The following is a 13,747-nucleotide window of genomic DNA, read 5'->3' as shown; positions in this document are numbered from 1 at the left end:
CACCTCAGTCTTCTGAGGAAGGGTCCCTTTAGTTTCTGTTGTTCCAACAGTGAAGACGTGCCTGTTCCTTTTTGCATAAACCCATTGAGGTCTGTCAGGGAGAAGGTAGGATCTGTCACTGGTCTCAGGGGCTAAGGTCTGGGCAAAGCCAGGGTTGACGCCTAGCAGCGTTAGCCTGAGCGACACTCCACAGCTGTGGGCTCTCAGCATAAGCTCCGGGTTCTCACTTAGGACCAAACACCCAGACCCGGCCTTGTTGTCTCATTTGATCTTTAGAACCACTGTGAAACACAGGTACCATTATGGCCTTGGTTTTGTTAAGAAAGGAAATGAAAATCCCAGTGAAATTTACGTAACTTATTCGAGGTGGCAGAGCTGAACCCTTGGTGGCCTGAGACCGAGCTTCCCAATGCTCCGGTTCCCTGAAGTTAGCACGCCTGAGGCTGGGGTCACGTATGTGTGAGGGACGTGCTTGTGTGTGCACACATGGCAGGTGCTTAGTGGGTCAAGAGCTCCAGCTGTGTGTGAGCTGCCCGGGAGGCCCGAGTCCTGAGTTCCGAATCCGGGCTGCCGTTTCAAAAGACCACATATGCACACGCACGCACAGACATGTGCACACGCAGTGAAGGGACAGCAAAGGGTTTTCACGGTGCCTACTTTCTCTTGGGGACAGGTCTCAGCATTCCCTGGGGCTGTGGAGATCCGGGCACTGATCGAAGGGCAGTTCATGGCCAAGAGGATCCATGCTGAGGGCTTGGGTTACCGAGTCAGTAAGTGAGCGGCTGGCGGGCTGTGTTCTGGGGCGGGAACCCTCACACCCTGAGGTGGTTGTGACCCTTCCCGGCCTTAAGGCCAGGCCTCGCACGGCACTATCTGTCGAGGCTTCACTCCAAGGGCAGGGGGGAGAAGGAGCCTGGCCCCAGGTGGCTGGAGAGAAGGTGAGTCAGTGGGCAAGGATATGCAGGCAGGCAGGGACAAGGGGGCACTTGTTTCTGCTTCTCTGTTCTGTCCCCACTAGCCTGACCTCCTGGCAAGTAGATGTAGCACTTAGAGACCTTTCTGTAGCCCAGACCTGTGACAACATGATATCCCAAGCCCCGGACCCTGAGGACTTGGGCAATGCCAGTGGGAGATGTCTAGGCTGGGGCCACCTGCCTCTGGGGCACAGCCTAAGCACTTCAGTTTGGACAGAGAAGAGTGGGGATACAGAACCACTGTCCCCACTGAGAGATCTGGAATGGAAAGGCAGGGCGGGGTGGGTTGGGGTGGGCACCCATGGGAAGAAAGGGATTCCTAAGAACTTGAGCTATGGAACGGGCAGCCTCAGGGGGGCAGCGAGTTCTCCTTACTGCTGGCCCTGGAATGGTCTGGGGCACAGGCTTCTGCCCTAAAGGTGGAGTCCTCATGATACTTTTGTGGACAACCTGAGATCTGTGTAGTATGTTTTCTGCCTTTGAACCAACCAAATGCAAGCGTACTCTAGAAGTCAGCACTAGGTAAGCCTTTCCGGGAAGCCGCACACACACACCTCCCTGGCAGTCTCTCCTCTCTGTGAAGGCCTAACGGAAATGTGTACCCGTGGGCTCTAGAGACGTACAGGAGAGCAGTCATCGTGGCTGGTGCTCACCAGCCCCATGCTGCAGCCCGGCGCCCGTGGGTGGTAAGCAGGACAGGTGCATTGTGGGCTATTCATGCAATGTGACGCGACACAGAAATGAAAATAAACCAGCCTCCACCGTGGGCGACGCAATGGATGAATCTCGCACATGTCACTCGGTGTGAAAGAAGCCAGGCACAACAGTATGAGTGGTGGGATCCCATGTTCGTCAAGTTCAAAGCCAGATGAAACGATTTGCTGTCACTGGAAGCCAGGGCAGCGAGCTGCTACCTTTCAGAGGTAGAGGGCCTCTGCGGTGCTGGTGGTGTTCTCTAAGTTACATGCATGCCTGGAGTTTGTGAGAATTTGTCAAGCGGTCAGCTTATGAGGTGTTCTGTATGTTTTTCAGGGTATATGAGTTCACCACAAATTTGAAAGTAAATAAAATGAGCATGATAAACATTTCCATTTCTTTCCATTCCATCACTCAAAGTCTAAAAAGAAATTCCCCAGGGCACCTGGGTGGCTCAGTCGGTTAAGCATCTGCCCCTGGGCTCAGGTCATGATCCCCAGGGTCCTGGGGTCGAGCCCCATGTTGGGCTACCTGCTTAGCGGGGAGTCTGCTTCTCCCTCTCTCTCTCTCCCCATCTCCCTCCACGTGCTCTCTCTCCCACACCCTCTCTCTGCGTCTCTCAAATAAATAAATAAAATCTTAAAAAAAGAAAAAAGAAAGAAAGAAAGACATTCTCCAAAGATCTCCAAAGATTTCAGAATCTCCTGAAAAGTGAGACCAGTGAGCAGGGCAGGGATGGGGCTGAGGTTGGCGCCCAGTGCCTGGCATGAAGGGTTCTCCGGCCAGCAGAAGGTGGCACTTTGTGGGGGGCTGGCCCCAAACAGTGTGCAGGAAGAGGCAGTGAGAGCACAGAAGTCCTCCTGGGCACTGGAGAGGGGATGGGGTTATGCTACCATTCCCAGCCTTTAAAGCATTTTTGTGCAAACCCACATAAAGTTCTTTATCCTCTTAGCAAGCTTAAAGGCAGTGTCAAACCTGTCTTGCCAGCTCTGCTGGGTTCCTCTCCAGTAAGATTACATAAATGAACATGCCTGGAACCAAGCAGGGCTACACAAACGTGAGGCATCATTCTCCCAGCTGCTGTGTGGACTGACCTGTGTTCTTAGGGGACTTGCTTCTATAACTCGACGTTATGTTCATGAATTCCTCCGTGTGAATTCCTCCGGCTGTTCGTTGTCGGCTCTCCCAGCGGTGTGATGATCCATCACGGGCTTGTACCAGGATCGATTGATCCATTGTTCTCTGACGGACGTTTGCTCTTCCCAGCTCAGTGTCATGAACTGTGCCGTGAACAGTGCATGCCCTTGGCTGATTTTTCTTTACTTCATCCCTCCTGCGTGAAGGTATCAGTAAACTGACCGCCTGAGTGTACGGATTTTTTTTCTAGAACTTGTCATGTTTGGCTAGCATAATGTTTACTTTGCTAATCAGATACCTTTGGGCTGGGCCTGCTCACTTGGGTGCCAGTGTGGTACAGGTGCGGCCGTTCCCTAGCCCAGTCCCCTCAGTTGCTCCCTTCTCCTGGCCCCGCAGACAGTCCTATTGTTGGCACCTGAGCCTACAGCTCCTGCTTCTTTTTTTTTTTTCCTAAGATGAATTCAGCTTATGTCTCTGATGGGTGATTGTCTGTCCCTTACCATGTCTGCTCCCTTAGCTCAGTATTACTTCAAGTTCTGATTCCCCTCAAGGCCTCCAGGCCCCCTCCCCAGGCAGCAGCTCATTTTGGCTGAAGGGCAGTTCTTTTTTTTTTTTTTAAGATTTTATTTATTTATTTGACAGACAGAGATCACAAGTAAGCAGAGAGGCAGGCAGAGAGAGAGAGGAGGAAGCAGGCTCCCCACTGAGCAGAGAGCCCGATGTGGTACTCAATCCCAGGACTCTGAGATCATGACCTGAGCCGCAGGCAGAGGCTTAAGCCACTGAGCCACCCAGGCACCCCAGAGGGCAGTTTTTTATCTGGGGGTCAGATGCTGCTGCTGATCAGTGGAAGTGGGTAGGGACAGAGGCTGAGAGTCTTGAGTTTCTGAAATCACTGGTCTACTGTCAGTGCATGAGGGCTCCCGAGTCCCCACCAACACTTAGCATTAAGCACCTTTGAATCCTTTGCTAATCTGAGGGATGTAAACTAGTATCTCAGTGTTACTTTCATTTGCGGTTTTGTTTTTTTTTTCATTAATAATGAGTTTGAACAGCTCTTTATAACTTTGGGTTTTTTCCTCCATGAATTGGCTGTTTGTATCTTTTTTTTTTTTTTAATTTATTTATTTGACAGACAGAGATCACAAGTAAGGAGAGAGGCAGGCAGAGAGAGAGGAAGGGAAGCAGGCTCCCTGCTGAGCAGAGAGCCCCATGCGGGGCTCGATCCGAGGACCCTGGGATCATGACCCGAGCCGAAGGCAGAGGCCTTAACCCACTGAGCCACCCAGGCGCCCCGGCTGTTTGTATCTTTTACCATTTCCCCCATATTGGATTTCCCATCTTTTTCTTAACCATTTGCAGGAGTTTGTCATATACTTCAAATAGTACTAGATCCTTGTCAGCTTTCTGTGTCGCAAGCATCTTCTGTCATTTGTCTGTTATCCTTTTATAGTGTTGGCAACTGAACAGAATTTTGATTAAATTAAATCTGTCAATATTTCTTTTAAAATTTTATGCTTTTGAGATGCTGTTGAAGAGGTTTTTCCCCTCTTCCAGTGCCACAGAAATTTTTTTTACATTTTGTACTGTTCATGTAACTTCCATGTTTAGAACTTCTGGAGTTCACCTTTGTGAATGGTGTAAATCAGGATCCGGTTTAATTTTTTTCCACGTGATGACCCCGTTCCCTTTTCCTTCACTACTTGTAGTGCCCTCTTTATCATGTATCAAGTTTTTATATATATATGTGGGTCTCTCTCCACATCCCCTTTGCCATTCCATTGGTTTATTGGTCTGTTCTTGGGACAAACCATCATTATGGCTTTGTAATATGTGTTAGTTGGCCAGGTCTGCATGACAAAGTACCACAGACTGGATGGATCAAACAACAGATATTAATTTTCTCACAGTCCTGGAGGCTAAAAGTCTGAGATCAAGGTGTCAGCAGGGTTGGTTTTTCCCGTGGTCTCTCTCCCTGACCTGTAGATGCCTGTGTCTTCACATGGTTTTCCCACCATGTGTCCTAATAGACTCTTCTTATAAGGGCAGCAGCCATATTGGATTAGAGCTAACCCTAATGGCCTCATTTCAATTAACTACTTTTAAAACACGTATCTGTCTTTATCTCCAAATACAGTCACATTCTGAGGTACTAGGAGTTAGAACTCCAACATATAAATTTTGAGGGGACACAGTTCAGCCCCAGACATGTCTTAATATCTAATATAGCAATTCATCCCTCACTTTTCTTTTTTCATTGTTGTCTTAGCCATTTATGGGTCTTTATTTTTCCATAAATATACTAAATTGATTCAGTTATTTTTTTTAAAAAATCCAGTTGGAATATTTGTTTAGGTTGCATTGAATTTATAAATTCATTTGAAAAAGCTGACACTTTTATAATGTTAGTTCAAATCCATCCAAGACCAGGGACATCTTTTAATTTACTTCGATATTCCTTTTTGTACTTTAATAAGTTTCCATTTTTTTTCCACATAGATACTTCTGAATTCTTTTTTTTTTTAAGATTTTATTTATTTATTTATCAGAGAGAGAGAGAGAGAGCGCACACAAGCAGGCAGAGTGGCAGGCAGAGGCAGAGAGAGAAGCAGGCTCCCCATCAAGCAAGGAGCCCGATGCGGGACTCGATCCCAGGACCTAGGATCATGACCTGAGCCGAAGGCAGCAGCTTAACCCACTGAGCCACTCAGGCGTCCCGATACTTCTGAATTCTCTGCTAAGGTATTTCCTGGCTACATTATGTTTCTGGTTGCCGTTGTGAATGGTAACTATCACATTTGGTAATTGATTGTTGCTAGAAATGCCATTGATTGTTATAAGTTGGTTTTTGTATCTGGCAATCTTACTAAACTTTAATTAGTTTGCTTATTTTTAATTTTTCTAAGTAGGTAGTTTGTTGTCTGTAAAATAATGGTAGTTTTATTTATTTTCTTCAAATCCTGATACATTTATTTATTTTTCTTGCCTTATAGGCATGGCTAGTATAACTAGTACTATGTGACAGTGTAGTGGATGATATTAAGTCTTTGTTTTGTTCTTACTATTTATTATCTATTGCTATGTAACAAATTACTTCAAGACCTAGCAGCTTAAAATAACAACGAACATGTATTATCTTACGTGGTTTCTGTGGGTCAGTAATTTTGGATTAACATAACTCAGTCATTCTGGCTAAGGTCTCTTCTATGGTTGAGGTAAGTATGTTATCTGGGGCTGCAGTCATCTGAAGACTTGACCCAGGCTGCAGGATCTGCTTCCCAGGTGGCCAGCTTACACAGCTGTTGGCAGGAGTCCCCAGAATGAGGGATCCAGGAGAGTGATCTACAGCGGAACAGGATAGAAGCCTCAATGTCCTTTATGACCTACTCTTGGAACTCACACTCCACCATTTACACAATATCCCGCTGGTCACAGGAGTTGGCCCCATCGATTGTGAGAGGGAACAACACGAACCTAAACATATCTGGAGGCAGGGGTCATTTGGAGGCCATTTTTTTGAGGTCTGAGAGGCACACCAGTCTTAAAGAAAATAATTCTTGGGCACCTGGGTGGCTCAGTGGGTTAAGCCTCTGCCTTCGGCTCAGGTCATGATCTCAGGGTCCTGGGATCAAGTCCCTAGTCGGGCTCTCTGCTCAGCAGGGAGCCTGCTGCCTTCTCTCTCTCTCTGTGCCCACCTCTCTGCCTACTTGTGATCTCTCTCTGTCAAATAAATAAATAAAATCTTTAAAAAAAAAAAGGAAAGAATTCTTAATGTTTCTGTGAAGAATGACATTTGTTATAAATTTTGGATAGATGGTCTTTATTAAGTATGTTTCCTTCTATTCCTGGTTTGTTGACAGATTCTTTTTTAAATGACTAAAAAAAAATTGAAGACAGTAAGATGTTGGTAGGGCAGCAGCCTCACAAGCAAATTACCTGTGACAAACCTGCATGGACAGAGCCAGCTTTGGATCTCTTCTTGAGTCCTGTGTGATAAGCAAGAGGCATTGGCTCAGTACAAGCCCTCTGTGGCTGAAGAACTCTGCAAAAGTCTTTTTTGTCTTGGGGAGATTGGTACAGCCATCAGTGTTTTCTTCTTCCTTGCAGTGCCCAAGACAAAGATTCTGGCCACCGGAGGGGCATCTCACAACAGAGATATCTTACAGGTATGTGATGATAGCAGGCCAAGCAGTAGGGCCTCTTCCATGTCTGTTACTTCTAAGAGCCAGACACTGTCCTTATTGGACTGCCTCTGTTCCCACTGCTGCAGATGTCTGACCATCAGGCTATCACATCATGGGGCTGTCAGTGTCATACTGGACACTGAGCAGTTTTGGATGTAGCCTGAGGCTGTGTCAACTATTGACTTATAATATGCCTGTCTTAGATAAAATTCTCTAAAAGAAGAGCCCAAGTTGGGAATTCTTCTATAAGTGGATTGTTGAGAAAGTGCTCCCAGGAGACAGTGAGGCGGGGCAGGTAGGGCCAGGGGAAATGCTAAGGCCCCCAGGCCACCCTGACTCTATTATTATTAGGGTGGCATGGCCGAGTATACTTCCTGTAAGGCAGTAGAGGTGGAATGGAAGGCATCAGAAGACACATGAGGAAAGAGAGCATAGAAAATGTGTGCCAAATGTCTGTGTTCCCTCTGAGGAACGGCCTACCCCAGTAAGAACCTCCCTCCTTTTCAGGTGCTTGCAGATGTGTTTGGCGCCCCAGTGTATGTCACAAACACTGCCAACTCAGCCTGTGTGGGCTCCGCATACCGAGCTTTCCATGGTAGGTCGAGGGATGGAGAACAGAGGCTTCTGGAAGAGTTGGGGCACTGGCTGCGCTAAGGGGGATAGAAAAGGGGAGATTGGAATGTTCCCAGTCTTTAGGAACATTGGAGTCTTGGGCTTCAGTTTCATTTTTCTCCATCCTAGCAGGCAAGAACCAACTTCAAATCTTCTGTTATTTTATTCTGTATTTAAAGTGGGGAAAGAAAAGTAGGTTCCTAACTGAATGAGGCTTGGTCACACTCAGGCTCAGCACAGGGACATTGGGAAAGGACAAGAGACATGCTGGAGGGCACATGGGGGTGGGTCTGGACAACTGGTAGGCAGGAGAGGTGGATGAAGTCCAGGGCCATCGTTTCAGCAAATGCAGGAAGTGAAGACAAAGCTGAAGACTTCAGAGCCAAACGGCCCAGTACCCTGGACAGCTCCACGAGGGCCCATGGCTCTCATGGAGGCCTTGCTGAACCTCTGATCTCCCCCTTCCAGACAGGTTCTCCTGGGAGCTGCCCCTGCCCACAAGGGGCCCATTTAGTCAATCTGCCCTGTCCTCTGCTGGCTCCGACTGCTCCTCCAGCTGCCCATTTATCTCAAGGGCTCTCTTCCCTCTGCCAGTTCTATTCATGCATTTACTCTTCCTTCGCTTTTTAACACACCAATTTAAACTTACATGTTTCTATCAACATTGAGAATTAATCAGGGACCAGCTCCTTCTCTTAATAATTAACCTCTTACTCTTTGACTCCCCTCCCTCCCTACCCTGTCTACCTCACCCCACCTCATGCCACCTCCTGTGTCAAGATCACTGGGTAATTTATTTCCAGATTGTGTTTTTAATTAAACTTTACATCATATTGGCTTTTATTTGCATTTCCTTATGAATCTCTCTCTCTCTTTCTAATTCTGTGCATTTTCTTTCTTCTTTTTCTTTTCCATGGTAGTTTTGTTGGACTCTACAACCTAGATAAGTTTAAGAGGGAATTTAATAGGTGATAATTTTGGAGGCCTTACATACCCAGCATGGACTTTGTTTTACCCTCTAAATGAATGCTACCTTCTGGGGTGCCTGGGTGGCTCAGTTGGTTAAACATCTGACTTTGGCTCCTGGGATTGAGTCCTGAGTCAGGCTCCCTGCTCAGCGAGGAGTCTCCTCTCTCTCCCTCTGCTCTTCCCCCAACTTGTGCTCTTCCTCCCTCTCTCTCTCAAATGAATAAATAAATAATTTTTTTTTTAAAAAATGCTACCTCTTTGGGCAAAGGACTCTAACTTCAAAATACTTTCTCTTAGCACCTTGAAAATACTGTTCCATAATCTTCTGGCCCTTAGTGTTGCCCATGAGAAGCTCAGGGCCCACTTCTCACTCCTCCTCCAGCTAAAGCAGGAAAGGCGCTGTCCTTTAGGGCCTCCGCTGCTATGTGGCACTGCATTTCTTTTTTATTTTTCCTTTTCTATGCCTATTGTGTTGCCAGAGGTTACCTGGGGCAATGCCCCACTCTGCCCTCCAAAACTGCAGCCCAGGCAAAGTCCAGGCACACCGGCCCTCACCCTGAGGTGTCTCAGCCACTTCACGTCTGTTCTCCCAGCTGCGTCCAGGCTGAACCTCACACATAGGCGGTCTCTGAATCAGTGGACAAGGGACCAGTGTCTTTTGATTGGTGTCTCTGCTGCCCCCCCCCCGCCCCCTTCCCATGCAGCTCTAAGCCGAGATATCCCAGCATTTGCTTGGAAACTGGGCCTCATGTCTTCCCCAGGCCCTGCCTCACTCACGGTGCTCCTGTGTTTCCCTGCCAATCTGATAGCACTCCTTAAAGACTGTCTAGAAATTCCTCACTTTTCCTGCCCACTGATGGTAGCCTTCCCTCCTTCCCAGCCCTGTGCTCATTTGCTTGGGAGTATTTATTGAGCGTCTCAGGTATGCAGGTGCTGTGTGAGGCCCCAGGGCTCTTCTGGAGACCCAGTGCCTGGCTTCACAGAGCTTCAGGCTCAGCAAGGGCGGAACCTTAAATCTGGGGCCAGAAATTGTACGAAGTCTCTGGGGACAGCAGATGGTACTTAGGGGTGGAGGGTTAGGGAGCCTCAGAACAGGTGACATTGTAAACCACAGGTTGTCTGAGAAGAGCATAGGTCCATGAAGAGAGGAAACAGAGACTCTGGACACAGTGAAAAGGCTCTGAGGGAGCTCTGAGGGACCTCTGAGAGGTCCGCACATCAAATTTCTCTCTCTTCTCTCTCTTTTTTTTCTCTAACAGTTTTACCGAGGCACAATTTATATGACATAAAAGTCACAATTTTAAGTGTACAACTCAGTGATTTTTTAGTAAATTTACTGAGTTGTGCAACCATCACCATAATCCTGTTTTAGAATATTTTATCACCCCAGAGATAAGATGCTATTTTTAGTTAATGTCTTCATTTCCAACATGCACTGATGTGAAATGAGCTTTCCCTTCTAGGCCTTGCAGCTGGAACAGACGTGCCCTTTTCAGAGGTGGTGAAGTTAGCCCCAAATCCCAGATTAGCTGCTACCCCAACCCCAGGAGCTTCTCAGGTGAGAGATCATCAGAATCTGGTCGTAGCCTTTGCATTGTGAAAACCAACCACAGTTAACTCTTGAACAACACAGGAGTGATGGGTGCCAGTCCCCTTGCAGACACAAAAATGTACATATAACTTTTGACTCCCTCAAAACTACTAATAGCCTACTGTTGACCAGAAGCCTTATTTATAACATACCTAGTCAATTAACACAAATTTTATATATTATATGTGCTATATACTGTATTACTATAATCAAATAAACTAGAGTAAAGAAACTGCCAAGAAAATAATAAGCAAAATGCATTTACCATCTACTCTATTTAAAAAAAATCCACCTGTAAGTAGACCCGCACAGTTCAAACCCATGATGTTCAAGGTCAACAGTAGGTTCTGTTCTTCTTTCCAAAAGGTAAGTTTGGTTCTGTCACTTAATGTTGAAGTTGATGTGTTCAGCTAATGGGGAAATCGTCCTTTTGGGGTTTTAATTGTCAGGGAAACAGAGCAAAAGGAGCCAGGTTGTCAGCTGAGATTCACAGATATTGCTGATTTTATAGCCCCAGGGGTCAGATCGATTGCTGGGTATGTCTTCAGTGTTCCATATGCCTCAGAATGAGCCCTTATATTTCGAGGGTTACAGAAGCCACAGAAAGACTCTGTCACTTAAGCGTAAGACGTGTTGCATTTCTAGTCCTCAGATCTGAAGTCTGGATCCAAGACAGGTGTGCAATTCCCCAGGCCAGGAAATCCCCCCTTGTTACAGCTTGGGTTCTCTGGAAAGCAGACCCTGAGATGCTAATTGGGGTGCAGGACACTTATTGGGGGTGCTCTTGGGATCTACATCCGTGGAGAGGGAAATGAGGAGGCAGGACGGGGCAGAGGGAGGAGGTGAGCCGTGGGGCAATTGCTGTGGAGACCTCAGCCAGCCCTAGGGCAAGTTCTGAAGCTGGGCTGACTCTTTGTACTCTAACCTAGCTAGGGTGAGGGGGCTGGGCTGTTACACCTCATGTCAGCTGGTCTCTGTATGCAGGCTACCCCAGGATGGGGTAAGGCAGCGCTCTCTAGCCAAAGCCATCCCCAAAGGGGGCTCTCAGCTGAGGGCTGGACGAATAAGGTCTTCGTTCTTAAGGGGAAGTCTGGGTGGTAGGCCACCACATCCAGTATACCTCTCTTCCTATTTGCAGAATGTTCTTGCAGCCCAGGGGCGGGGCTGTGCAGACAGGGCATTATTACTGATGCAGCAGGCAGTAGGGGCTTCATGCTTGTCCCAGATTCCCTTGGCCCTCAAGTGCCATGGGACGATGTGGAGTGGGCCCAGGAGGATACCGTGCACGCACTGTGTCTGTGTCACAACCGAGTGACCCCAAGCTTAGGAAACTCCCAAATTATAAAGGACCTGCAAGGCAGATCTGCCCAACCTTTGCCCTCGAGGGAGACATTTTCTGTACTAGCCTGGTCAGCAAGTAAATTTTCCCTCTGCCCTGAGGACGACTCTATCTCTATCTGCCAGTGCTATTTGCTTTATAAACATTGAAAAGATAGTCTGCAACAAAGGCTGTCACCAGACATGTAGACACACCATGGAGAATTGTCTCCCAACCTATCTTGGGCCAGAAGCTCCCCGTTTCCAGGTGACCACAAAACCCACACACGTAAGTGTGCCCTAGCTTCTATTACTTAGTCCTTAAGTTGTGTGTCCTTACCTTTAAGAGGCAGCTCAACGCTGCCGGAAGATCTCAACTGATATAAAGGACCGTTGGGTTTTCATTCTTACCCTGCCTGTCCTACAGCATGTGACCTTCGTGTGACCTTGAGCAGCATTTCTCATCTCTGAGCCTATTCATCTGTGAAGTGGGGATAACATCTGGTCCTGCCTACTTTCAACCTGCTAATTGTGAGGCTTAAAAGGACTCCTTGGGGGGCACCTGGGTGGCTCAGTGGGTTAAGCCTCTGCCTTCGGCTCAGGTCATGATCTTGGGGTCCTGCGATCGAGCCCCACATAGGGCTCTCTGCTCAGCAGGGAGCCTGATTCCCCCTCTGTCTCTGCCTGCCTCTCTGCCTACTTCTGATCTCTTTTACGAAAAAAAGAAAAAAAAGACTCCTTGGCTCACATGGCTTTATTATGTAACAAGAAGTCTGACTGTAGTCATGGGGCTGGTTCTGTGGTCCACAATGTCGGGGCTCTGGGTTACAGTCCCTACGGTTCTACAGATCAGCAATGGACAATGGCAACATGAGAACCACCTATGTCACTTACAATTTTCTAGAAGTCTCATTTAAAAATAAAAAAAGGAAAAATAAATAAATGACTAACTTCAAAGATATTTTTATCTAATCCAGTATGTCTGAAATACTGCCATTTCAACAGGCAGTCAATAAGAAAAATTGTTAATGTGCTATTTTACATTCCTCTTTTTTGTAAGAAGCTTTTGAAATCTGATGGGCATTTAGTCTTGTAGCACTCATCCCAGTTCAAGTGCTTCCAGGTGTATATGACTTACAGCTCCTGGGTTGGGTAGCACAGCTCTCAATGTGCTCCAGGTGACCCCAGGATGTCTGCAGCTGCTCCAGACATCCCACTCCCCACCCCCCACTATATCCATAGGCAGGACTGAGAGCCTGGCATTGGGCAGCCCCTCCTCACACACTTCTTGCTCATGAGGGGGAGAATCCTGGTCTGCTCTCTCAACTCCCCCACCAGGCTGCTGCTTGGTCCTATGGTCACACTTGGTTGTAAGAAAGGCTGGGGTAGGTTCTGGCTCTTTTGTCCTCTAGAAGGAGGCCCACGAGGGAGAAGGTAGTTGAAGAAAGCTTTAGGGCGGCAGACAACTGCACGTGTCTCCTTATAGGTAGCAAACATTCTGTGTGTGTACCACTACCTTCCCTGGCTTGCCCATGACCAGAGTCACTAAGGGCTCCTGGAACTCCATACCCTTCAACCCAAGGGCAACGTCAGAATCCTTCGGAATGCCAGGTTGCAAGCAGCAGCTGGCTGTGTCTGTTGGTAGAATGACCCATTGGAGGACTGGTCTGTAAACTCCTTGGGAGCAGGGGACCATGCTCTGTGTTCTTCCTATGGCATGAACAGCAATGGGTGTGCTCAGTGGGAAACTCAAAACCGTACCAGTGTTTTCTGCCCGCTCAGCTGAATATTGCAGTTTCCTCCTGACAGAGGAGGTCAAGCTCTCGATGAGTTCTCTGTTCTCTGTCACCTTCACCAAACTGCCCCAGATGTGCCCAGAGTGGGCCCTGGGTACATAATCAGTGACTAAAGCACTTGACTTTGGAGCCGATTAAACCAAATGAAAGAGTGAGGTTGGCATGAGTGAGTAGTGGCATTTGTGAGTTGCAAGGAAATCTGGGTCCCTTGGTTAAATGTTGCTTGTCTATAAGACCCCGTGTGCTGACCGGAAGTGCCCACATTTCTCAGGCAAGGCTTATTGAGTCATGGATGAAAACAGCTTTAAAAAAAAAAAGGAGGCGGGGCACCTGGGTGGCTCAGTGGGTTAAAGCCTCTGCCTTCAGCTCAGGTCATGATCCCAGGGTCCTGCGATCGAGCCCCACATCGGGCTCTCTGCTCGGCGGGGAGCCTGCTTCCCCCCCTCCCTCTCTGCCTGCCTCTCTGCCTAC

The 13,747-nt window shown here is 47.7% G+C and overlaps 1 protein-coding gene across 4 annotated transcripts in view; it reads left to right on the top strand.

The window, feature by feature from the left end:
• The window catches only part of XYLB (xylulokinase), a 61,508-nt gene that overhangs the window by 29,938 nt on the left and 17,823 nt on the right, over positions 1-13,747 (top strand). For 2 of the 4 annotated variants that reach the window (XM_080796892.1, XM_080796890.1), the window contains 4 exons: positions 674-770; positions 6,915-6,973; positions 7,499-7,586; positions 10,036-10,130. In XM_080796892.1, coding sequence (XP_080653018.1) covers positions 674-770; positions 6,915-6,973; positions 7,499-7,586; positions 10,036-10,130 — 339 coding nt within the window. Of the gene's footprint in view, positions 1-673; positions 771-6,914; positions 6,974-7,498; positions 7,587-10,022; positions 10,131-13,747 lie in introns of all 4 variants that reach the window. The other 2 variants (XM_080796889.1, XM_080796891.1) reach the window with 2 other exon arrangements.

The sequence above is a fragment of the Martes martes genome, assembly GCF_963455335.1.
Source record: "Martes martes genome assembly, chromosome: 1".
NCBI lineage: Eukaryota > Metazoa > Chordata > Mammalia > Carnivora > Mustelidae > Martes > Martes martes.
This window is presented reverse-complemented; position numbering and strand designations above follow the sequence as displayed.